Consider the following 24,891-nt stretch of genomic DNA (forward strand, 5'->3'; position numbering starts at 1 on the left):
TTAGCTCTATTATTCTATGTATTAATTTCTACAGTTCTTAACATGTAAGTATTTTCATGGGCTAATGGAACATAATAGACCCAACACTCATTTATTTTTTCATCTGAAATGTAGTTTTTAAAAAGCAAAAATCACAAAACCCACTACCTTCTTACTCCATAGCATATTCATTATCAGATCAACGCACACTACTAATTAAGTTAAATTTGACTGCTAAATAACTCCCAAAGAGCCAATTTATCTAAGGTAGTATGAGCACATATTCATTGCTCCTTATACATCACCAGCTGCTATTAATTAAATTCTAGTCACTTCAGACTGCAAGTTTGAAGTAATTGCCACTGTGGAAGCACTTGTACTTAGCAGTGAGCCTGGCTACTACTACTGATACTGACAGTCACCTGGATACAGGTAGACATCACTCTGTTTATTTCACTTTATTTTGTGAAATGTTTAGAAGTATGTGGGGAATTTTCAAATTTGTTTCTTGAATGCTCAAAGCTTTGTTGTAAATGCCCATGAAGTGCAGAGCTAAGTTGTGTCCCATTCTCTGAAGAAAACCTCTCCTCTCTGAAGGTGCGAGGCACCTTTTGAAGCTCAGAGGAGATTATGGCAGCAGAAGGTGATTCTTCCCTCTGCACCAGCTCCTCTCAGCTGGCTGCTCTGTGAAGGTGAGGGCTGAAGTGATGCTTGCAATCTGCTTCCTTGCTGCCCACCTTCCACCCACATCTGCAGAGCTTCTGTGGGCTGATGCTTTGACAGCCCTGCAGTGCAAAGGCTGTCGGAATGACAAGGTGCGAGGAGGAAAAGGTGTACTTTGCACTCGCTTCACTTTCTGCACAAATTCATTGTTTTTAATCAGTAATTGCAGCAAATTCACTGTTTTTATTTAGTAATTGCAGCAGAAGGTTCAAAGAGATTTTCATTACAGATAGCGAATGGTAGTCTTGCATGGAAAAGTTTTGCAACCAGTGTCTTCTGGATGCACTTCCTTGCCCACTGGCAAAACTGAATCAGTCTTTCCTGAAATTAACTACATTTTCTCAGGCTTCAGTCATCATAGTACATGTAGGAAAAATGAAAATCTTAACTTCTGAAATATTTATTAGCCCCACGTTTCAGTGGAAATGTGAATAAAATCTGCATACTTCCAGAAAGAAAAAATCTTACATTTTTAATAATACACTTCCAGTATGTTGAATGCTGCACAGCTTGGTGGTATAGATATTTTAATTGTTAGTTTATATATACAGTTTTGCTTTCCTTTATTTTGAAGGCCATTTATAAGGAAGAAAAGATTGTTGAGAGTGAATATAACACATTTAGTGTCTTGCTGATGAAGAAAAGACACATCAAGAACACAAGAAGAAGAAATCTAACATCTCTACAAATAAACTTCTTTTTTGCATTATTACTGTGTCCGTTAAAAAACATCAGTGATATGATGAATATATGTAGGGTGAGGTACAAGTATAAGTTTTTTCACAAACAGCTTCTGAAAGGTTATTTTCTTTTTTCCATTACTGGTATTTAAATGTAAGACTACAAACATGATTAAAAATTAACTTTGCTCTGTGGAGAATGATGGGAAACAAATGCTTATACCCTTTAATGACTCACCCACTGAATGCACAGTTCACCTGCTGACTTTAATTTATGTGATAATTCACAAAACAAAGCATTTAATGTCCTTCATCTATATACTGGATTTCATTTATTTTATTGAAAATATGTACTGTCTCCTTGCATTGGGTACTTTTGTTTGTAAGCAGTTTCTAACCTCCTATCTAAATGTAAATTGTGTATGCAAACAGATTATTAAGAGAGAACTAAAACGAAATCCTTAAGGCCTTTCAAAATAATACAAAGCGGTATGTTTACAAAACGCTATTTTTAAAAGGTCTACATTTTAAATGTAACAATAATTTCATTTTCTTATAAGATACAAATCAATTTCAGCTTAAGAGCAGTGAATCATCATCATCAAGTTATGCTAATTATAGCATTTAAAGGCTTTAGCAAATCTAAACATATGAAAGAAAACCATAGACAGAAGATGATTTGTTGAAGGTCTGTAAGTTAGTTGAGTCAACAGTTCACATATATGATTTGCCAAGCAAATTTACCAAGAATAGCTCTTCTTCCTAGAATTACTCTGTTTTAATCTTGCAACTCATACAGCCACTTTATGTAGATTTAATTAGGCACCCTGAGGTTGCCCAAATACTTGCCCCATCTCATTGGTAGAAAATACTAAAACAACCTGACATTCATTAGCTACTGAGAAGCTACATTGAGCCAAATTGTCTATCCAACTTTATGTGGTGATTCTAGAAATAATTTTCACCATTTGTTTACAAAATGACTAAAAGAAACCTGTTTTATGTAAATTTGGGAATCCTGCTGAGGTTCCTGACAATTGATAAAATGAAATGGAGAGAAAATAACCAGTGCAAATAAAAAGCAATTTGCATGAATTCTGGTGAAATGGAAAGAAGCTAATGGAGATGGCATTATAAGCAACTTGCCTTGTAAACTGTAGATTTCTCCAACGCTGTTCTGCCGGGTGATGTGATGCCAATATGCACTACGAGGAAGGGAGATCGACTTGGATAAAGTCATTGGTTCAGACAGACTGGTCTGGAGCTAAAAGCCAAAGCAAACATAAATAGAAGGTCACACATAAGCATATTTGATAAATGATATCAAAACTGTAAATTGAATCTATGTTGTTATGCACATACTATTTTCTAAACTACCACAGGTTTTACACTATCATTTAAACTGTGTTACAAGCATCAGCACTGTGAGTGCTCAGGGAAAAGCTGCAAAAGTGTATCTGCGTCTATAGGTTTACTACCAGAGGTTAATATTTGGACACCAGAATATGTCCCAGTTTATCTACAGCTATTCTTCTTGCTGCCAGGGTTTTGTTATTTTCTTTAACTTTGTAATAACGATGGATTAACATATGCCTGAATTCTAAAATCCCTCTGCAATGACATTTCCTTTTGGTCATTTAGCCTGCATATTGGATTGAATACCCAGAAAGATGCTAAGAGAGAATCTGAGACAACCAGCAGAGAATTAGCAATGGAGAGTCATTAATCTCCTAATCCTCCTTTGAAGAGGAGGCATCTCATCACCAGTAGCAGGCTCAGCTTCAAGAGCAGATTTTCCTGGTCTGGGGGACTTTATGTGACTGAAATTGGGAATTGCATGGTAAGTGTCCCTGTGACCAAGAGCTACAGCAGAGAAACCTGACAGGGGGAATGTCAACTTTATTAACGAGATCTCTGTCTCCAACAAACTATTGATGTGAGTGAAAGACAAGGCAACACTAGAGAGAAAAAAGAAAGATGAAGGACTGTGCATCCTGGCAACCTCTTTGGATATTCCTGTTATGCTTTCTGTGTCTAGAAGAAAAGAGAATGCACTTGCAAATATTTTGTATCTCTGGATTTATAGAATATAAAATATGATCAATAATTTTTTGGGATCTAACAAATCACCGTAACATTGCGTGCATAATTTTCTCAGAGGATGTCTGAAAACATCAATACTGAAGGATCAATTATGTCTGAATATTTAGAATGAAAAATTTCTTAGTTTCAGGGGAGGCACCAGGATGGTAATCTGAGAGGGTGTGCCTAGAAACTCATTTGCAGAGAGTTCAGCTACAGAGCAGAAGGTATTCAAGGTTTGGATCATTTACTGCAGGTTTAGTCATTAGTTCTTAGGGATTCCTCATTGAGAATCATAATGCCAAATTTTAAAAAGCCCTTTTTAACTATACAAACTCATATTATTCTGTAATTTAAATCTCTTCCTTCCTCCGAAATATATTTAGAGACAACATCCACCCAAAGATCTAAAATGATTTTAAATTTTGAGTATTAACACAAACTGATGCATGGAATATATTTTGTTTCAGATCAATCTGCTGTAATTACTTCTGTTGTTGTTTTCTTGAGAACTGTCTTCAAAATAACTCCCAGTCTACAGCTAATGTCTTTTCTGCTCATTTATAGCCAAGTATTACATTTCATTTGCCAGTGATGCAGATCATCACTAGAAGCTATTTGATATGAAGTAAAGAGCCTGCAGAAGCATTTAGTTCATTAAAAAAGAAGTCTGAACGCCTTATCACAAAATTCCAACTTTAGGGAGGCTTGGGGGTTTAAATTTTATTGATATACAGAATTTCCTTTATTGTAGAGACCAGGACAGTAACAAAACCTCTTATACTATTTTACCATGTTTGTATAGCAGGGGTAACAAGAGTAACTTTGCCAAAGAGGAAAATTATATAAAATAATCTTTAAAATTTAGTTTACCATTTATTTATTAATAATTTAATGACTCAGGAGGTAAATTAAAGGCAAAACATTTTCTTAGTATGCATTCTGAAATAAATAATTCCAGTAAATAGAACCACTTTGACTGCAGTTTATTATCTCAAAGACAAATCCATGGACTGAATGGAAAATATGATTAAATGTATCATCATTCCTGATCTGAGGTGATTAACTCCTGCCTGATCTGACCAATACTGATGCAGAAGAACTTTATTTGCACACATTAGAGATTTAGGAGAATTAAAAAAAAAATCTGTTCTCATTATAAAATAAGGTAAGAACTGCTTTAGTGCAGAAGACTGCACTGAAAGCATTCACAATACTTTGTTTCCTCAGATTCCCTAACTAAGGAACAACCTCCGATATCACCTTTTCGGTAAGAATTATCACCATATGCTAACTGCAATAGGACCATATGAACCATATTCCTCTGGGGACTCTATAGAGAAAAAAAATGCAATTTCTAGTTTATTACAATATCATCCTCAGAAAAAAAACCCAAACTTTAAAATAAAATATCAATTTTGTTTTTCACTTGCGACTTTAAAATAGAAACGTAAACCTTTGGGTTTGAAGTCCTTACTACCTTGTATATCACATAAGGGATAATAATATTAATTTATCCATGGAGTTATTTTTACTGAATAGTAGACTACCATCAGCTATAATTTTTCTTTTAATCTGTTTTATCCATACAAAACTCACATTGTTGATCAAATGTAATTGACAATGACAGAATGCTTACTTCTACGAACTGCTGTTAGTAAAAATATTCCTCTGTTCAAAGAAAATTGAATAATATATTGACTGAAACCCATTTTCTCTGGAGAACATTTTATATGTTACACTGTGGGTGTTTCAGATAAAAAAACCTTGAAAACCAAAGTGAAGAAAATACATAAAAACATCCATATTAGTAATTGTTCATATACTACAAGATTGCTCTTTGCTATATTAATAATTACAAGCTAAACTAATATTTAAAGTGCAGCAATCTACTCTTTCAGAATCTCTTATTCCCAGCTGTAAATTAAATTCTGGTAGCTAATAAAGTTAAACTAGAAAAACAAAACAAACAACTTGTAAATCAGGGAAGATTTACAAAACTGTCTAACTGTTAAAAAATTAGATGCTCAGGTTCAAGACCTCTGGTGTTCCAGATCAGTGAAAGAGAACACATTTATAAGTTCAGAGACTTTGTCCTCCATGCCCTTCCCTTTTGTCTTTTTACTATGCCTCATTAAAAACCAACTGGCACTCCACTTTTTTTAAAGCAGCTAATGCAAACAGAGAACTTTTCACTGTTGAAAATCAAGTAAATAACCTTTAAATTTTCTTCTTTTCTCAAAGCAGGTAGATCATTCTGCACAGATTTATTACTGTCCTTCATTTAACAGAAATGTAATGGTTAAAAATGTATTTAAAATTATTTCACCTATCTCATTAAGTCTGTTTACCATGCAGAAAATTAAAACATCTCTGGGTCTGGATTTGTTCTTACATAACAGGCCAATATTCAGCTGTTGTTTCCGACACCAACACATTTTTCTCAGGAGCTGGCAAAACAGGTTTAGATACATAAGCATCAACTGTACAGAAAGGGCCCATCATGATACAGATAGCAAAGACACAGAGAAGAAGTAAATGTTTCTATTTGGGAATGAATTTGAGATGATTTTGCTCCTCTGCTCCACTTCTGGTGAAGTCCCACCCAGAGTACTGTGTCCAGCTCTGGGGTCCGTAGCATAAATACAGGAATTTGCTGGAGCACATCTAGAGGTGGGACTCCAAAATGATCCGAGGGCTGGAACACCTCTCCCGTGAAGACAAACTGAGAGAATTGGGGTTCAGACTGGAGATGTTCAGGGAGAAAGTTTCAGGGAGATGTTGTTGTGACCTTTCAGTACTTTACAGGGGCCCATATGAAAGATGGGGCAGACTTTTTAGAAGGGCCTGTTGTAACAGGACAAGGAGTAAGGGTTTTAAATTAAAAGAGGGTAAATTTAAATTGGACATGAAGAAGGAATTTTTTATGAGGGGGGTGGTAAAACACTGGCATTGGTTGCCCAGAGAGGTTTTGGATGCCTCATCCCTGGACAAATTCAAGGTCAGATTGGACCGGGCTCTGAAAAACCTGGTTTCATTGAAGATGTTCCTTCTCATTGCAGGGGGGTTGGACAGATGGCTATTAAAGGTCCCTTCCAACCCAAAGCATTCCCTGACTTCACTGAGGGCTGTTTTGTTATGTTGCACCTGTGTTCTGGTCTTATAGAGGAAAGTAAAATCAATATATCAAATTAAACATGCACCTAGAATGATTTGGCTACAAATATTTCTCAAATATGATGAGACTTGCTTCAGGAAATAAAAAACATAACCTAACCTTTTTTTCCCAGTTTAGGAGGTAGAAAGTGAGAACCTAACTAGACCTTAGGTGAAAAGTAGAAATGCACACATCAAAACCATATTAATTCAGGGAATTTTGTGGTGGGAATATAAAAGCCACAAATATTACTGAAGCATTTTTGTTACTTGACAGGAAACATGTAGTAGTTAGGCTTCATCCATTTCCCCCAGAATCTGTATTATAAAATACCTTTCATACAGTGAACATTTCTTTCCTGTATCCAAATCTAATATCCAAAGCCATAATATCCAAAATATTGAGCTCTCTGAAGTTTTGCTTTTCCAGTGACAACTTTATTATTCTTACAGGTCTATTTGATTAAAATAGAAATTAAAAAAAAAGAAAGAAGTCTATTAATGTGTCACTGTAAGAAGTTTCCCATATTTTTCATTATTGCCCTTTTATGAAAGTCTTAAAGAGTAAATTTTCTTTTAATTCCCATAGGCTATCTCCATTGACTTCAATAGATTTGTTACTCTGATACCAATAATGAATACAATTCCAAAAATGGAGCCTGTTAACTCTATTAGGGTTCTGAGCTTTGATCTTTTTAGCATATTATTCTCTCTGTTTTATTTTTTTTCATTAAAAAGTCAAAACATGAAGGTGACAGAAAATACATTTGGCTTGAGGAGACAAACTGAGCAATTTATAGTTCATTCCATATTTTTTTTTAGTCTGCAATAAGGACAGTTTGCTTTTTACAGATATGCTCTGAAAATAGGTTAGTTTATTATGGATAAAACCCTCTGTCTCATTTCAAATTCTCATTAGTGTCTTTAAACAAATAGCAAGAGAACTAGGTCACAAAAGACTAATGAGAATAGTAGTCTAGAAATATGAATCTAATATCATTATTTAGATTTTTTTTCTTTCTAACTCTAAAGAAGGTTACTTTGTGTGTTACGCCTTAAAGAGAAAGAGGGCTTAGGAAATATATTTCACCTCACAAGTGTCAATTAGCTGGCACAGAGTTTTCTTATTTTCTTATCATGACCAAAAAAAGGGTATCATGTTTGTCTCTTTTGCAAAAGCAGCAACTGTTGTCCTGGATTCAACTTTTATACTATGACACATAGATCTATTTTACAAAAAACCAGTTCTCATCCAGTACTGTAAAGCAGACTGTTTCTTCATCAGCAAGGTTTGCCCATATTTCTTTTTAAATCAATTCTCCTGCTCCAAACAATTTTCCAATTTGTCATTTTGAATTCTGTCTCTTCATTGATCCACTTCCACATTGTTATAAATGTAAGATCTGGAAGTATAATGACTAGACTGAGCCTTGATCCTTCTTTGAAAATACTTAATAAAACTGGATGCAGATACAGTCCTATGAAATACCAATGAGAAAATTCTTTCCTTTGGTGATGTGTTACTAATACTCTTTGGTTACAAGTTTTCTGTAGCCCTTTTTATACAATCACTTAGTTTGCTTAGAACATAGTTATGTTCATTTTTATGTATGTTGCTTGGACTGTGTTAACCACGTCAACTATTAATATAATCATGCATAGGTATCAGCATGGTATTTATTTGCTATGCCCTGCTTTATATTTTTTTTACAGTTTTATCTAGCTTGCTGCTCCTGACGGAATACATATTATTGGCAAATCCCCCACCAATATATGACCTCACAAATCCCCTGAAAAAGTTTTTTTCTTTTATTTTTCTGTCCTCTAAAAGAAGCTCATAATAGATCAATGTTGCCAGACAGAAGGGATTAATGTTGGAGGAAAATTAGATACATTTTACAGCACATTTGGATTATATTTGTTGAAAGTCAGTAAGGTGCCTGTCTTCACCCATATTCCCTCACAAAATTGTGGGGTTCTTCCTTTTGTGAAAGAAGTTTCCTGGAAACAATAATAATTAGTGTGAGGGTAGAAGGTCATATTCTTTCATTTTTCAAAGGTTTGAGCCATTTTACTATAAATAAGTAATACTTTATCCATTTTTCATTGCATAAAATCATTCAGTAACAACATGGGAGATAATGCCAACATGGAAAGAGCTGAGACTATTTCAAGCCTGGCTATACTGCAGGGGTCTTAGTAGAAATAAACACAACTGAGCTAATTTCTTCAAGAAGTACATGTATAAATACATATATATATATATATATATATATATATATATATACATGACAAGAGAATCCAGTTTTGCACAGAAGTTATTTGCAGATATTGATTGTCCTTTCTGTGGCCATGAAATAGGAGCCAGCTATGTATGCTTGCAGCACAGAATGCCAGCCACACCTGAGCCAGCAGGTTGAGGGAAGTGATTCTCCCTCTCTTCTGCCTCGTGAGACCCCACATGGAGCCACTGCATCCAGCCCTAAGAGTCCCAGCACAAAAAAGACAGGGAGCTGTTAGAGCAGGTGCAGAGGGCAGGCTGTGAAGATAATCAGTTGGAAGGAGCACCTCTGCTGTGAAGACAGGCTGAGAGAGCTGGGGTTGTTCAGCCTGGAGCAGGGAGGGCTTTATCTCATCAATGTTTGTAAATACCTGATGGGAGGGGGGCAAAGAAGACAGAACCAGGCTCTTTACAGTGGTGCCCAGTGTCAAGACCAGAGACAACGTGCAGAAACCGAAACACAGGAGATTCCTCCAGAACATCAGGAAACACCTTCGCTATGAGGTTGAAAAAGCACTGGCACAGATTTCCCAGGAAGGTCGTGCAGTCTCTCACATTGCAGATATTCAAAAGACATTGCGACATGTTGCTGGAAAACCAGCTGGTGGCACTGCTTGAGCTAGGGAGGTTGGACAAGAGATTCCTTCCATCCTCAACCAGTCTGTGATTGTTATTTCCAAAATTATAGAGAAGGTTTTACTGAATAGGGGGAGTCCCAGATCTCTCTTCTGAAGAGTGTAAGGATAAGTCAGTTGAGGTGGAAAAGAACAAACTGAAATGCATCAGTTAGAGAGATCAAAGAAAGAGATCATCAACAAAAACTTGTCTTCTTCATTTGGAGCAAGTGTTTTCTGGGTAATTCAGCCTGAGAGTTATGGAGTTCCAGAAGTGGCTCTTTCATGAGGTTTGTCAAGCCAGGGCTAAAAATAGTGAGGCTTGCTATCAGTGCTGACATACAAGTCCTCATTCCCCTATCTGTTTTTCACTCTCCTTGCTCTGCTGAGTATTCCTCCCTCTTACAAAGCTACTAGAGTCTGACCTCAGCCTGAAATGCTCTGGCAAAGTCTTCAAAGGATATCTTTTTTCATGGAATTACTTGCCAAAAGATATGACATTTTAAACAGATATTTGGGACACTTGAAGTCTCAGTGTTTTACTTGAGCATACTATAAGGACAGCCTTTCTGACCTCATAGAAGTTTGCTTCAGAACTGGTGTGGTAGAAGCCATGGTATGAAAAATGTCTCTCAGTGGAGAACAGACTCAAAAACCTCTCTCAAGCATGTGGCAAGAAAGGTGAAATAGGGATGAACACAGACTGTCCTCAGTTGGGAGAACCCCACTTGAATAAATTTGGGGCTGAAAACTGGATTTCTAAAAAATGCTGCAATCCATATTCACTGTTCCCCACACAGTTATTTGGCTTCCATTATTTCTGATAAAGCAAATTACTTTGACCTCTTAAGATTTCTCAAGAAGTTTTTCTTCTATTGTCTAAAACAAATCAGCAGTTTCCAATTACACATATTTGTGGAAATCACATTTCTTTTAGCCTCTTCAGTATAGAGAAATTACTGACCAATGAACTTTAATAAAATGACAGGAAGACAATTTTCTGAATACTTTCTGAAACAGTAATTATCAATAACTTTTCATGAATATTCCTCATTAAGCTTATCAGTGCATGACTCCAGTATTCAGCAACACACATAGTCTGGCTGACCTCTACTTTCTGACATTTTCAGAAGTTAGTTTTATATGTCATACAAAGACATTTCAATTAAAAACAAGAAATAGCAAACCTAGAAGGCATTAAAATTACTACTATGTAGTAAAGTCTTCTCAGATAACTCTTCAGAATCTTCCAAAAAACACAGTTCCTTCCTTTTAACTATTTACTTTTAGACATTTGAAATGCATCTTGAATCACACATACTTGCGCTAGTTATATATATGCAATACACATGAATGTAAATTATTACATTGTATGTAATAGAATGTAAAGTTTTAGCTTTGAAACATACTATATTTTTGGGGAGCGAGAGGGAGGCATATGCCTGCATATATGAGCACACATTAATTTAATTTAAGAAAACCTATTATTAACAATTAAATATTTCCTTCAGGAGCTGCATGGCTTTAATGAGTTTTTTACAGATCTAAAATCAACTGAGAAGCTAGTATATAAAAATAAACGGCTCTTCTTTTCCACTGTATGTCCTTGCACACAGGGATCACGCCATGATCATGTATATAGATAGATACAGCCAGAGATTTCTTCAACATTGAATTTCTTTAAAATTGTTCTTTTAAAATTGAAATAAAAGATCATTAAAAAGCAATGCATACACTTCTAAATAAAAATATATCATGTATATTTGGAAGTATTTGGGGTTTTGTGGCCCAGAAACAACTTGTAGTGAGAAACATGATTCTCTGAATTGCAATTCAAACTTCTGCTTATAAAAGAAGCCAGTGAAATTTTTGCTTCCTTACTGATGTTTATTTACTAATATAGCAAAAGTAGCTGCAAATCAGGAATTCAGTTTGGAAAGGTGGGAGACAGAGAAATGTTCATAGATTGCTTTATCTTTCCATATACTTGCACCAGCCCAATAAATCCTACCATTAGTAACATTTTTCTCCTAATTTCATTTTCAGACAAAAACCAAGTATTTTTTTTTCTGCTGGCAAAAGTTGCTTGGCACAGTAGAAGTTGTACATACATGACTACATGCCATATAACTCAAGCCTTTTCAAATCCCTAGTTGTTATTTAATGAACCAATCCTTTGCCTGTTTCAGCTTCACAAAACAAAGGAAATAGAATTATACCCGTTGCCATGGAAATCTGCAACTCCATTGCTTTTCTTCCTTGTAAAACAAAACACATGGAAAACTGAACACCAAACAATGTGTGTGAACACATCACAGAAATTCCATCACTTTACAAAGGATTCTACAAAATCTCTCAGGTAGTAACAATTGCAACTTTTACCACTATATTCTACATGGAAATGATTAAGATAATGAAGAGAAGAACCTTTGCTGATTTATCAACAGGTTTTGAATCACAAAGACTGTAGAGATGTGCTTTCAACAGCCAGTCATACGAAACCATATGAATCTTGCCTGGCAGCAGTCTTTATGGAAATGAATTCTGACAGACTGAATATGCTATGAGACTAGCAGCTTTTACCCTGAGACAGTCATAAGAAACAGAGAAATGGATGCTTCTGCCATAGCACAGAAAATCTTCATTAATTCCTTACTGCTGAATGCTGCAGAACTGAAATATATTTGAAAAATCTATTCCTGCAGTTGAGATGGAACAGTACTTCATTACATTTAACATCCTCATCACCAGTGTGGGCAGTGGGACAGAATCAAATCTTAGAAAATTTGGGGATGGCATCAAACCAGGGGGAATAGTCAAACACCCAGACCGGAGGGCTTCTACTCAGAGGGATTTCAGCAAAGCAGAGGGAAAAGCTGACAGGACTGTCATGAAGTTCAGCAATGAGAGATGTCAATGCTGCAACTGGGCCAAGGCAACTGCACACAAATACTTCTGGGGACTGACTTGCTAGATAAAACCTTTGCCAAAAGGAACTAGCTGTCCTAGTGATAATGTGAATGACCAGAGTATCTATGCAGTGATGGAGGCTAATGGCACTCTGGACCACATTAGCAAAAGCATGGTAAATACAACCAGAGAAGTCACATTTCCCCCGTGTTGGGCAATTGAGAAACTACATCTGGAAGTTTAGCTATGTTCACAAAATCTTCAGTCTGGGCCCAGGCACAAGAGGAATATCAAACTGGAGAGAGCCTGGAAAGAACCTCTAAGAAGCAGAACATGATCAGTGACGCTGGATTAAATGTCTGATGTTTATTCACCATGAGAAAGCAAAGGCTAAAATAAATCTAAACCCATTTTTTCTCTCTCTTCTGAAAAATATGTTGCAAAGAAGACTGTTACCAGAGATGCACAGTGAAAGGACAAGAGTCAACAGGTCACAGGCAGTTGCAAGGGAAATTTGAGACAAACTTAAGGAAAAAAATCTTTCACACTGTGAACAGACAAGTGCTGGAATGAGCTCCCATAATCTGCGTCATTGGGGGTATTCAAAACTTGACTGGCTAGCTTTATCTAGTTCAGATGCTCTACCTGCTTTGAACAGACAAGCAGGTGAGCTGACCACCCTTCCAATGCCAGTATTTTTGATCCTATATTCAATGGATTTGAAAATTTGAGAGCTAATGAGATGTGCTGTGCCATTGAGCCAAACTGACATTCTGCTAACTGTAGTATTCACACATCTTTGTTTAACTCAGCTACTGTGGTCAGTGAAAGAATGTCAAACCAACAGCACAGGGTCTACAGTCTTTACTACTGCCTAACAATTCTCCTCAACTGGATGCCTGCACAGCTGATAAATAAAAACTCTTAGCATGGCTGGCATCATGTAAGACATCAGTAGCATAAGAACAACCCACAGCTGAGAGAAAAAAAAAGAACATAACCAAACTCTATTTGGATAGGCTCTAAATAAATCTAATAAATACATATTGAAAGACTGCATGTACTTGCAGTACAGGAAAGTTTCTGCATATCAGATATGGCTTTTTTAGATACTCAGTATCTCTTGTCTTCAGTCGAAACATAATCAGAGAGATTATAAATAATTTTCATGTTAAAATCCTTGTAATCTTTATAAAAAGGAACAGAAGTGGAGAAAAAACACAAAACGAAGACATAGGGTGAACTTCACCTAATTTTTGTCCTACCAACAAGTACCTGATGAGGCAAAGCACAAAAAGCACAGGAGGGAATTACAAAGTAACTTTAGAGCTGTTATGAGAATTTTTGATCCCTTCTCAGATTATTACTTTTTATAATTCCCCTATTCTCTGAGAAGCACAGTGCCCCTCTCTAAATCATCAATAAAGAAGTTTTTTATTAATCAGAGACAAAGCCTTAACTATTCCCTTGAGTGATATAAAGAACTCCTAAACAGAGTTATTGCAACAGAGGAAGGCCTTGCTTGACAAGAGACACAAAATGATGATATAATTCAAAAGACTGATGAAAACCATGTGAACAATACCTTTTTCAGAGGATCATTCTTCTGCGAATAAGCAACTGACTCTGATTCAGGGTTTGTTTTGTTCTTGTTTTGTTTTTGTGCTGTGCCTAGCATACAGCTGATTATTTTATGACCTTGGGCAATTTATATACAGCTGAGTTTGGCCTTAATCTTTCTGTGCCTCATTTTACTCATTACTATTAATATTATAATAATACCTGTCTCCTGAGAGCACTGGATAACTTCATCAGCTATTATTTTTGCTAATAATAATAGAAGCTCTATAGTTGCTTCATTTTATAAGAAACAGTTTTCTGAAAATAGCAGATATGAGACTAATACTAAATTAAGCCCCCTGGTGAGGTTGTTTGAGGATTATTTTTTAGTAATACTTCAGTCAACTTAACCTGCTTCTCTGTTGAGAGAGTTCAATGACATGAACCTACCAGCACAGTTACACAAGTGAGCTTGTTTAAAGGCACAAAATACAAAAGAAAACTTCCATATTAAATGCTTCTCTGAGATTAGTTAAGGGGAGGGCTGGGCTTCAGTCAGACATGCAACATCCACCACATAATTACAGCAGCTATTCCTAATTTATAGCTCATATCACCCACAGCTTTTAGCGAGCAAAACTTCTAAACAAATCATCAATTTTGTTTAGAGAAAAGTTCTTTGGCTCTTCATTTCCTGCATTTCTGGAAACAAATATGAATTTTAGCCTGACAGTGTCTTTCCAACTACTTTGTTATCTCTATAAACATGCAATATTTTGCAAAGCACAAGGAAAGTGAAAAAAAAATTACAAATTTGCTCATGTCACTAACCTTCAAATCCTCTTATATTCAAATGCAACTTTGTAAAGTTGAAATAAATGATATCTGACTTTTAAGAAATAGCTCTTTAAAAACAGCCTAAAAATGTAGATAGGTGGCCACAGGGATTTTTAAAGTGCTTACACGCTAAATTCTCAGGAGAGTTTGCATCTTTGGATATCTCACTATGAAAACATCTTTGCCCTGTTGCATTCAAACAAGCTACCCAGACTGCGGTGACCTAAATAGAAATGTTCACAGTGCAGCCCAGCTGCCTGCAAACATGTAACTGAGGTGAACAGAGCAGGGAAAATAGTGTTTATAGGTTTCATGTATGCAGCTTCACGATGGATTCATAGGATGGAGCAGGCTCCATGCAGATAAAAAATTGTATCACCTCACTTGTAAGACACCTTTACAAAGCTTTTCATACAAACTTTGGCTGAGCTCACAGTTTATATTAGCAGGAAGGCAGATTTCAATCTGAAACTTAGGTAGCACGATGGACAAATAGTTAAAAGAACATGGCAACAGTATAAAAAATATTCCAGAAATTTTTAACGAGAAAAGAATGAGAGTAATTTCTTGGTAAGGATGCCCATCCATGCACTAAGGTACTTGGGGTTTAGTCCACAGGAGAGATTTAAAATACCTTTTTGTATTCAAGATCATCCAGCCCTATGGCTATGCATAAGAGAAAGTTCAAAATTGTGCCAGACAAAGGAATAATTTAATTTTTCCCATCATACTCTGAATGAAAACCCTCATGATTACTACCATTTCAAAAACATTCAAAACTCCAGGGCAAGTTTATTTTCCAAATGGCAAAACGGCATTTAAGTTACATCACCAGCTACCAAAATGTTTGACACACTCTTATGTAAGGATTTCCCAGCTCTGCTCTCACACCTACCCACACCACTTACCTACACACCCCACAAACCTTTATGTTGTCTGCAGTGTTTTTGACATGAGGAACAGCTTTGTCCCACCCCCACCACTTTGTAGGAGCAGCTGCACAAACCCTTCGTTGCCATAGTAAAGACTTTCCCTATTCTGTGGTTTCATTCAAACACACAGGAAAGATCCAGGAATGTCAAAAACCTACAGAGTTCCTTGGAGAATCTGGATTTTACGCCTCACCTTTACACCTCTTGCTGACTGCAAGATGTCATATAGGGGCACAATGAAATCCTGCAGTTCACAGAGGAAGAGGGGTAAAAAAGGTCTTGACTCGGTAAGGAAAGAATGAATGGGAGACTAGTGGCTGTGGAAGTTTGAATTTCTTAGTGGGATGAGGTATTTTCTTTTAGAAAGTGAATGACACCTTCTGGATAGTTTTTGAATACTGCTGCAGTATTTGGATATGACTAGTAGCCCCTGAAAAATGCCAATGAAATAAGTCTACATTCAAGATAATATTTTCTTTAAAATCAGAAAGTAAAAGCAGTCCAGTTGAAAGAATCATTAACTATCACCCAGTCTGAATATCCAAAAATTTCCTGCTTTCTTATGAAGCGGTGAACATTGAAAATAGACTTGCAATGTATGTTTTGGGATTACTTCATCTGAGCACGCACAGTTTTCTGAGCCTGAAAGCTAGCAAAGAGTCTGGAAAAATTCTAAAAAATCTTTCATAGACATCAGAGTAAAGAAAAATGTCATTATATACTAAATGAACCAAGAATATTATGGAAAATTACCGCTACCTGTGGGAATTCGGTTTATGAAACTAAAACCAAAATGTACACAGATTCTGACTTATGAGAAAAAAAAAAACCAAAACAAATTCAAAGTTCCTGGTGTTGTTAATCTTGGCAAAATTTATAGATAGTCTCAGACAGATTGACCACTGGAGTGTCTGCTGTGTCAGGGGAGGCTTAGATGGGGCACTAGGGAGAATTTCTTTTCTGGGAGGATGGTCAAACATTGGAACAGGCTTCCTAGAGAAGGAGTCAATACCTCAAGATGGTCAATCTTTAACAGGCATTTGGATAATGACCACAAAATCGTGCTTTAACTTTTGGTCAGCCCTGGAGTGATCAGGCAGTGGGACTATGTGACCATTGAAGATCCTTTCCAATAGAAATATCCTATCCTATCCTATCCTATCCTATCCTATCCTATCCTATCCTATCCTATCCTATCCTATCCTATCCTATCCTATCCTATCCTATCCTATCCTATCCTACCCTACCCTACCCTATCCTATCCTATCCTATCCTATCCTATCCTATCCTATCCTATCCTACCCTATCCTACCCTATCCTACCCTATCCTATCCTACCCTATTACAGAAGTAAGCTTCACAGCACCCATGAAAACCAAGTAAGCAACTCACCAGCTCAGTATTGCAATAAAGCAGTCAGGTTTTACAGGGTTATAAAATTTCTAGACACACATTATACAGCAACACCATACATAGTTTCAAATGGGAAGTACAGAACAATATTCAGCTAAGTATGCATGAATAGCTGACCTGAGGCTATGCTTTAACTTGCATAAAGTACATGGAGCTCATGAATCATCATCTGCATTCAGAATCTCAGTACTTGAGCCTACATATAAATTGGAAAGAGAAGAAAACATACTAAGAGACCAATGTCTCTTATTATCATGGCATGGGATAATCTTTGGATGAACTGTAGAATTTTCTTCTCCTGTTTCTCCCTCAGGAATTGAATAAACCTAAACATATTTAGGCAGAATTACAACATAAAAGAGCTTTTTTATACTAAGTAAATTACAGTGGTGAAATTAAGCCCAAAAGATATATAAAATGCATTTAGCTAAATGTTTCAAATATTCATTGGGTCAGCAGCATCCACTAGTATCTCTCTGAAATTCCCCTACTACACAACTTGAAATAGTAGGTGATAGGCACACCATTGCAAAAGGACATCAATAATAACTGTAAACCAGTCAATGCTCTGAAGATGCAGTGGCAAAAACAGAATACTTCAAATTGAAACCATCATGTTAAAATTTAGAATATTTGATGTGTCTGTTAATATTTGATCCTGTAACGTTTGATGAGTATGCATTTAGCTTGTAACCAGGTTTGAAACACATAAAGATAATACAGACTTACAGAATAAAGAAAAATTAAAAGTTCACTAATTAACTCATGCTGTTATTTCTTCCAGCCTCACAGTTTTTTTTTCCCTGTTTCTAAGACAATTTGCATTAACATTTTTAACTCTTATTTACATTTTCATTAATACTCTGACAATTCTGTAATTTATATTTATCAGACCAGTCTTGTGAAATATCTTCCTCATACTGGAAGAAATTACTCTCAGTCTTATTTCTTAACTACCTTTCTCTTCTAACATCTTCTTAAGCCCAGTTTCATTGCCTGATATTTGTCTTCTTTGGTAGATTCATTATTTCCCTGCTAATAATGTATTTTAAAGAAATAATACATAAACTCATTGATATTACCTTTTTTTTTAATAACAGAAATCTATCATGATGACTCTTTCACTTATATTAAGTTGAATTTTAAAGACAAGACTTGTAAATGATGAGAATAGAAATATACCGAGGCAGTGTTTCATAAGGGTGTTTATCTTCTGGGAAATGTTAAAAAGATCACAATCTAAAATGGCTTTTAGCTCTGCTGTCTAAAGTAAAATAAATGTTATAGGAAAGTTCCAAAGATAATAAGTTATGAAACTTGGGCCATTACAATTTATTCCTGCATTTACACTTCCATCTTACTGATGTTTGATTAAGTTCAGCTGGCTAACATCAATTTTACTGCTATCTTATTTAGGCTTATTGTTTTACATATTGTAAATTTTTATTCTTTTGCGAATACACAATAAGTTTTTACTGGCAGCTCTTGAAAGAAGTAATTTGTAGAGGTACAAATGTATAAGTATTTCCTTAAAATTCCTCCCTCATATGTGTAGTCCTAACATAGGAAATCTACAGCTCTTTACCTCCCATTTTCTACCCTTCAACAACAGTGAGGGCAGAAGCTACATTAGAAGTGTTTTTAGTGGAAGTTAAATGGCAGAAGATCAAAGCTGGCATTAGAAAGGAAAATCAGAAATTAAAATTCCAATGCCATGTTGTCATCCTGGTGTAGAGGTTAGACAGACAAGTGCTGCTGAGAACAAATGCTCATATGCTCGTATGTAAAAACCATCTGAATACCAATTCTTTAGAAAAAGATCACCAAAACCAACATCATCTCCTGATGGCAAACAGGAGGATATTCAGCCTTCTTTTAGATGAAGCATTTTTTTATGGGGGATGAATTATTCTTTTTCTTTTTCTCCTTAGGACAGGACAACTGAGAAGATCCAATGGTTTGCTGCTGCCTCTGTAAGCCAATTCAATGTGGTAAACCTGAAGAAGCCTGCTCCTTTTAGGTAGGTGTTTTTTTTTTTTTTTTTTTTGCCAAACTAGCAAACGGGATTGGCTCAGTCAGATAAGCACCTAGGTTAAAAGAAAGGAAGTGAAAGAAGCTTGCAGTCCAGTCTGGGGACTGGGGAGGGGTGATGGAGCTGGCTGTTACACACCCAGCTGTGCATCTTCCATGCTCAACATCAGACTACAGCCAGTGGGGGGATACAGGTCATTCCTGAGGCTAACACTTTTTATTTTTGCACAGTAATTTCAAGACCAACAATCTAAGCAGACTTCTAAATGCTACAAAGGAAAAAAAAAAAAAAAACAAAACTAAACAAACAAGTGGTCAGAGGGCAGAAATGGGGAGGGACAGAGGAAAAAAAATGAGGTTTGTTCAGGTGATAAGAGGAAAGACACTCTCATGTGGGTAACACAACAGCACAAAATAAAAGCATGTAAACAGAAAGACTGTCATTGTTCTTTTTAATTTGTTGTCTTGGAACTAAAATCACTAAAAACCACTGCAATATTGCCCTCTTTCCCACAAAAAGCTACAAAACAAAATTATCATCTGTATTACAGTGATCCATTGAAAAAGCAAAGACTGAAAAAAATGAATATACAGTTAACAATTTACCTGAAAATAATTTCAATTTAAGTACTAGCATTGACCCAAAATTTTTATTGTCCCAAACAAAGCAAGCACAAAGCACTATCACTCTGCCAACGCAACATTTCAAATTCAATCAAGAAAACCACCTGAGCTAAATTAGATCAATGTCCACTTTGCTGAATTTTTGGAATAAAATCCAGTCTGCTTTGATCTCAGCAAAACCAATAACCAGCTCAAATCCACACCCATGCCAGTGACTACTGATCTCATATTTCAAGTCTTTCTTCCAGTGTTATAATTCGAAAGGAAAATGGGCAGAAGATGAAAGCGTGCACATGACTGCCTGCTTAAACTGACTTGGCTTCTCCTGCTAGAGGCGACAAAGAGGCAGATTTGGTACTGTACAAGTTGCCACAGAACATTTTTGCTTCTAGCCCATGCACTTTCAAAGGTAATGGGAAGAATTAGTTTTCTTCTCATGTCCCTCTCTTATTAACAGTTATCCAGCATGTTGTTTGGCCCGAGCAAAAGATTTTTTAGCATAAAAATGAATTTATTGTTTAGCATTCTGAAACAGAATTTTTGAATGGAGGGACTTCCATAAATAGAGCAAATGTGTCCTGTGGCTCAGGCACAGGCCATACCTAAATACCTGCATTTGCCTAATAGCAATACCTTTATTCTTCTACCGAAATTTGTTTCTGGGCTTTTTTTGTGTATTTTTTAATTTTAGGTTTTTTGCTATTTTTGTATTCTCATGGTGATGTACTTTGTATATTTACTTTGAAAGGTAATCATTATCTATATAGTTTATAAAAATTTCTCTGGTAAAAAAAATCACTTTAATTTCTTTTATAATCTGTATTCATTTTTTATGCTAGATTATACTACTTTTTTATAGTAGATTTTATAATCTGGTAAAAATTAAATGAAACTTCAGTGTATTCATTACTTAAAACCTATTAAGACAGAACATAAATATTCATTGGAATATTACTTCTAATGATTGGAAGGATGAAATAATGATTATTGTTGCATATGTTTTCTTTTTCTGATTCGTACAATAATGGATATAGCATTCGCCTTTCTTTACTTTAAAAAAATATTCATATATATATATATATATATATATATTTATATGTGATTTAATTCAATGCTGTTAAATTTGAGCTGTTCATTACAGAAAGGGCCAGGAAAGAGCAAAATCCCTCAAGTGTAGATCTATAGATAAAAAAGATCAAATGTCAAGCTTTGGGAAGACTCACTAAATCCCTGATTTAAAATATTCTTTTGCTTGTATTTCAATTTCAGACCTTATGGAAAAAATACACATAGGTGTTTGGTGAAATTGTTGGAATTGGCTACAATAACACTTGATAAATGGAATGTAACATGTACTTAGTCTATTTGATATTTTAGATTTTGTTTCTAATATGAATAAAACTCAAATGTCGCAGATGACACAGATGATCCCTTAAATGTTCAGCCCCCTATTAGTCAGAAGCAGCAGAGTTTCCAAATCCAAACTAACATTAGTTTATTAGCTGAAGCATAAAATCAACAGGTTTTTCAGCCTCTTTTACACAGCAGCTTCTGTGAGCCTCTCCTGATCTCCGTGTGCAGATCACAGCACAGCCTCGTCCAGGAGACAAGTGCATCACACACGGTGTGGCTGATGAGTCATTTCTGCTTCTCAGCCTGCTCTCGCTCGGAGTTGGATATTGCGTACCATATGGCCACAGCCTTCATAAATATGGTTTCAAGGAAGTCATCTGATGGCAGAATGGAAATGGCTTTGTAAAGCAGCAGAGCTGCTAATTGATAGGTGGAAGAGCTGAAAGTGATTGTACTGTAAAAGGAAAATCTTGTATGATCCTGGTTTAAGCATTTGTTACTGCAGGATGAAAATGTTCTAATTTCTGTTACTGGTGTAGACACTTTAAAAGCAAACACATTATAAATAATAAAGCATTTTTCCTGCTTTTCCCCCCTTATTCAATCACTTTCTGGCCAGCAGAATGCAGTGTTTTTTTGCCAGCAGGTCTACTTCTTCAAATAGTCTTCCATTTATTCTACCTTTTGTTGGACTTTCCAGCAATTGCGCCTTATTAATCTTGATTGTAAACTCTCCTCTTCCTGCATTTCCTGTCCAAAGTTTGTGCACCTCCACTATTATGCACAGGCTCTTACTTTGTCTAATTTTATGGAAAAATTCATCTTTTTTCATAAAGCACCAAAACCAGGCCTTTTTTATGGCTTCCCAATTCAGGTTCTCCTAACAGACATGGAAAGTCTGAGAGGAACATTCAACACAGCAGATTCTTGACATGGAAATCTAAGTCTGTTTCTAGTTTATTTTTCAATTAATAAGGAAAATTGTGTCTCTGGCCACGGGGGAAGTTGGCACTAGATGATCTTTAAGGTCTACTTCCATCCCTTAACATTCTCTGATTGGTTCTCTGACTTCTCCTAGGAGTAATTAAGAAAAGTTGAACACTGGGGATCTTAGGTTGGTCCTTGCAAGAGCCTTTGTCTCAGCAGAATGAGAAAGATATTTTGACACTGGTGGAGTGTGGGGGATAGATCCATATAAGTCATATTTGCATGAATGGAGGCACGTACAGTGTGGATAAGGAAAAGAAGGAAATGCCACAATTAACCTGAAATGTCTGTCTACGGAAGAAGATATGCAGAGACTCATGGTCATTGCAGAAGAAAAGCATGCAGACTAGGTTCCCTGGCCTGAAAGTCAATTTTCCAGAGCAACCATTAAAGATCATTTCTACTTCTAAGGAAACAGGGAAAGCTTTTTTTCTTGCTGTCTTAAAAGACCTCCAAATTTTTCCACAGTAGTCACTTGAACACAACTTGTGCAAACTGGAAATTTTGAACACAAAATAATAAAATAGCCCTATTTGAACTCAACTGCATTGCTACTTATAATGTAGAAATTATAAAATAATTTTTTTTGGGAGTTAAGAAAAAACAAAAGACAAACATGTCTGCTGTCACCTAGAAGTGTTTATACTGGGTTTTTTTCCACCTGTGATGCCATGAGGAGCAATTAAAACTCATTCATCAGTAGAGAACACAACAGCTAAAGGTTTAATGCTTGAGTAACAGAGCCCCAATTTCAGAGAAGGTGACCATGGATCTTTTGTCTAATGGCATCCCCTGATCCAAAAAACCACCTACAAATATCATTGTACAGAACACACCAAGGATCCTCAACCATGAAAGTACATAAATCTGAAAGTCTATTTTGTCTTAGCCACACAGCTGATACTATCATTACAGGTGAATCCACTGACTTTGGTTTATTACCAATTTTTATAAGTTTAAAGACTTTTGGTAGAAGGACCTTACCCTTGCCTTCTGCTCCATTTCCATCATTAATCTTTCATGCTGCTCAGCTATTGCCAGTGTTGCAGAATGGACCTTCTGATATATCATTTCTCCTTCTCGTGTTTGAAAGGTGAACAGCCCTTCTCCTGTATCACACATCCTGCAGGGAGATTAAAGCAGAATGGAAAGAAAAAAAATGAGTATTGTGTAATTTTTACTTAACTATTATAAAAAGTGCATGTCTTACAGTCGCAAATGCCAACTTTAGAGATGCAGTTAAGCTCTGAAATTCCAAACAACAAACATCTGCAGTTATTTTTAGCATTGGAGAAAAACATATTCCGAGAGATGGGCAGAACTTCATTAACATATTTTTAAATTCAGTTTTAATCATCATCTGGATAGTGAAAAAGAAGCTTTAGCATGGAATAAAAACTTGAGGTAATAGAGTCAGTTATTTCTGTCATTTTTTCCAAATGTCTGCACCAGTAAGTGTGAGCTAAATTTAATTATTTTAACCAATTGATGCCAGAAATACATAGTACATTGTGACTTTGAAAAACTGACATTTTAAGAGAACACTGACCAACTGAAAATGCCATTATGGTTAATTACTACAAAGATGATGCATTGAAAGACAGCATTAAAAGGGTTAAATTATTACTACCTCTGTCAGTATATTTATGTGAGGCAGCATCCAAAGTTGTCCTGGTAATAACAAAAGCCATTCAGTCCATGTGAAAATAAGAACAGTTGTAAAAGAAGATTAAATAATGAAAAAACCCTCATCCAGAAATAAAATTTACTTTCTTGTTTTGAGGGAGCAACTGCTGTTATCCTTATCTGTGATATAAGTGCAGCATTATTCAGAGAAAAAAGAGTGGTACACAGTAAATACAATGACAAAAAGGTCTGGGAAATATAGGAAATAGGAGTAAGAAATAATGTTAGATTGCTGTGTGACCATTATTTGGAGGATGTACATGCTGTTAACCAGCGGTGCAATGCAATGTATTTATATTAGTAGTTCCATTATATTATCAGTATCTGATTTACATATTTTTTATAGACTACTTGCAGTTTCAGAAATGGAATTTCAAAAATCCTTTTTATTTGGTCTGATACCTCCTGTAAAGATTTTCAGTTATTTGTGACAGAAAAATGTTGACTTGAGTCACTGATGCATAACATGCATCAACAATAGGGAGATTTTAATTTGCCTTAAAACATCAGATTCCTTTATTGCTTTGGATGTTTACATTAGTTTTAAAGCAACCAAATTTTGTTAATATATCCCAGCTCCTTCAGCATGGTCCCATAAAGCCCAAAACTTACAGAATTAACAAAAAATTAGAAAAATGTGTCCCAAATAGTTCAACATTCAAACGGTTTTAAAATATTACCTTTAGAATTTGAATCCTATATTCTGTATGATTATTCATGCATTAAATTTTACCAAAAAAATTTCCCATCAAATGAACATACAGATCTATATTATTTTAATTAAATAATAATTTAAATATATGTCCTACTATATTACATGCACACACAATTATACTGCAGCTTTTTGAAAAGACACTACTTTTTTTCATGAGATTTATCTTTTTGTCAAATTAGGATATGGCTTCCTAAACAATTTCATTTAAATAGTTAACTGAATAGGGCTGTTATGCTATATATGGGACTGCTGAGAGTTCAGCAGTTGCTTCTGATTTCAGGGTTGATCAGTCTAAAAAAAACCTTATTAACACTTACAAAATCTTTTCC

The 24,891-nt window shown here is 35.6% G+C and overlaps 1 protein-coding gene across 1 annotated transcript in view; it reads right to left on the minus strand.

Moving 5' to 3' along the window:
• Nucleotides 1-24,891, minus strand: part of DOK6 (docking protein 6) — a 238,449-nt gene that overhangs the window by 36,923 nt on the left and 176,635 nt on the right. Inside the window, exons 6-7 of the mRNA XM_030971505.1 lie at nt 23,146-23,284; nt 2,529-2,646 (exon numbers count right to left, since the gene is read on the minus strand). Coding sequence (XP_030827365.1) covers nt 2,529-2,646; nt 23,146-23,284 — 257 coding nt within the window. The remainder of the gene's footprint in view (nt 1-2,528; nt 2,647-23,145; nt 23,285-24,891) is intronic.

The sequence above is a fragment of the Camarhynchus parvulus genome, chromosome 2 (assembly GCF_901933205.1).
Source record: "Camarhynchus parvulus chromosome 2, STF_HiC, whole genome shotgun sequence".
Taxonomy (NCBI): domain Eukaryota; kingdom Metazoa; phylum Chordata; class Aves; order Passeriformes; family Thraupidae; genus Camarhynchus; species Camarhynchus parvulus.